The sequence below is a fragment of the Camelina sativa genome, chromosome 3, assembly GCF_000633955.1.
Source record: "Camelina sativa cultivar DH55 chromosome 3, Cs, whole genome shotgun sequence".
Lineage (NCBI taxonomy): Eukaryota > Viridiplantae > Streptophyta > Magnoliopsida > Brassicales > Brassicaceae > Camelina > Camelina sativa.
In genome coordinates, this window is record NC_025687.1 from 16654140 (window position 1) to 16655649 (window position 1510).

Below are 1510 nucleotides of genomic sequence, written 5' to 3' on the forward strand. Positions count from 1 at the left end.
ATAGGTACAAAGACTTGGAATCTTGTGTAACACCATTGCCAGAAGCAAACAATCCAAACGAATTCGCAGGAGGCGCGTTGGAGGATTGGCCAGACCGAGCTTTTGCTGTACCGCCTAGGATAATCCGGGGTACTATACCGGACACTAATGCTGAAAAATTCAGAGAAGACAATGAAGTATGGAAGGAAAGAATAGCATATTACAAACAGATAATGCCAGAGTTTTCAAGGGGAAGATTCAGGAACATAATGGACATGAATGCGTACCTAGGAGGGTTTGCTGCCGCGATAATGAAATATCCATCTTGGGTTATGAATGTGGTTCCTGTGGATGCTGAGAAGCAAACGTTAGGTGTGATTTACGAACGAGGATTTATAGGGACGTATCAAGATTGGTGTGAAGGATTCTCTACGTATCCAAGAACTTATGATTTGATTCATGCCGGTGGATTGTTCAGCATTTACGAGAACAGGTAAACACCAATTACTATCCTATATCAAAAAGAAAAAAAAAAAGAAATAAACAACTACTAGACTTCGAAGTTTATAGTTAGTGTATATTTTTCTAAAAAATCTATAACCTTAAGCTTATTAAGAAAAATAACTTGTTAATTGTAAACGGGCGTCAAACACAAATGAAAAGAGAACCTTGTTTTGTGTTTGGTGGTTGCGTTGACGATTTACCAGTTTATTAGTAAATCAGTATGAAAATCATATTTGTGTCCAATAATTTATAATTTATAGCAAATTTTAATTTTTTCAACCACATATTAATAAAAAGAAAACTTCATGATTGGTAGTCCACACAAGAATAAACGAATTTACAACTCAAAAATAACAATATGTATATATGTTTTTAAAGTATAATTTAAACAATATTACAAAAGTAGTTATATTTATATATATTATTGATAATTTAAGCTTGAAAATGTGTATATTTTTGTAGGTCTTGACACTTATTTGATAGAAAATGTTTAAAAGAAAATAAAGAAATGTAAATAATTATTTTATTTTGTAAATAAAATTCTCATGTAAATGCAAATATATAAGTTAAACTTGAACCAATCGTGATCTTATAAAAGTGCAAATACACATTTTATTTAAAAAATCTCCATGGTTTATTCTTACTAACAAAATGTGCATTTGAATTAATATTTGTATTTGAAATGAGATCTCACAGGCGTAAATTTTTATGTTGACATTGTTGATCATGTAAGGTGTGATGTGACTTTGATTCTACTTGAGATGGATAGAATACTAAGACCAGAGGGAACAGTGGTATTTAGGGACAATGTTGAAACATTGACGAAGATACAAAGCATAACCAATGGAATGAAGTGGAAGAGTCGAATTTTGGATCATGAGAAAGGCCCCTTCAACCCCGAGAAGATCCTTCTCGCTGTAAAATCATACTGGACCGGTCCTTCATCTTAACTATTTTGGAACTCTCTATTCCAATCTTCTTTATCTTGTGTGTCTCATTTTTTTTTTTTTTTTTTTTTTTTTTAAAA

At 31.8% G+C, this 1510-nt stretch overlaps 2 protein-coding genes across 2 annotated transcripts in view; both read left to right on the forward strand.

Moving 5' to 3' along the window:
- The window catches only part of LOC104779050 (probable methyltransferase PMT18), a 10887-nt gene that overhangs the window by 4458 nt on the left and 4919 nt on the right, over positions 1–1510 (forward strand). The gene's annotated exons all lie outside the window — the stretch shown is intronic.
- Positions 10–1495, forward strand: LOC109132275 (probable methyltransferase PMT18). The gene is made up of 2 exons (XM_019243806.1): positions 10–472; positions 1217–1495. The coding sequence occupies exons 1-2, from the start codon at positions 213–215 to the stop codon at positions 1431–1433; spliced, it is 477 nt and encodes a 158-aa protein (XP_019099351.1). The 5' UTR covers positions 10–212; the 3' UTR covers positions 1434–1495.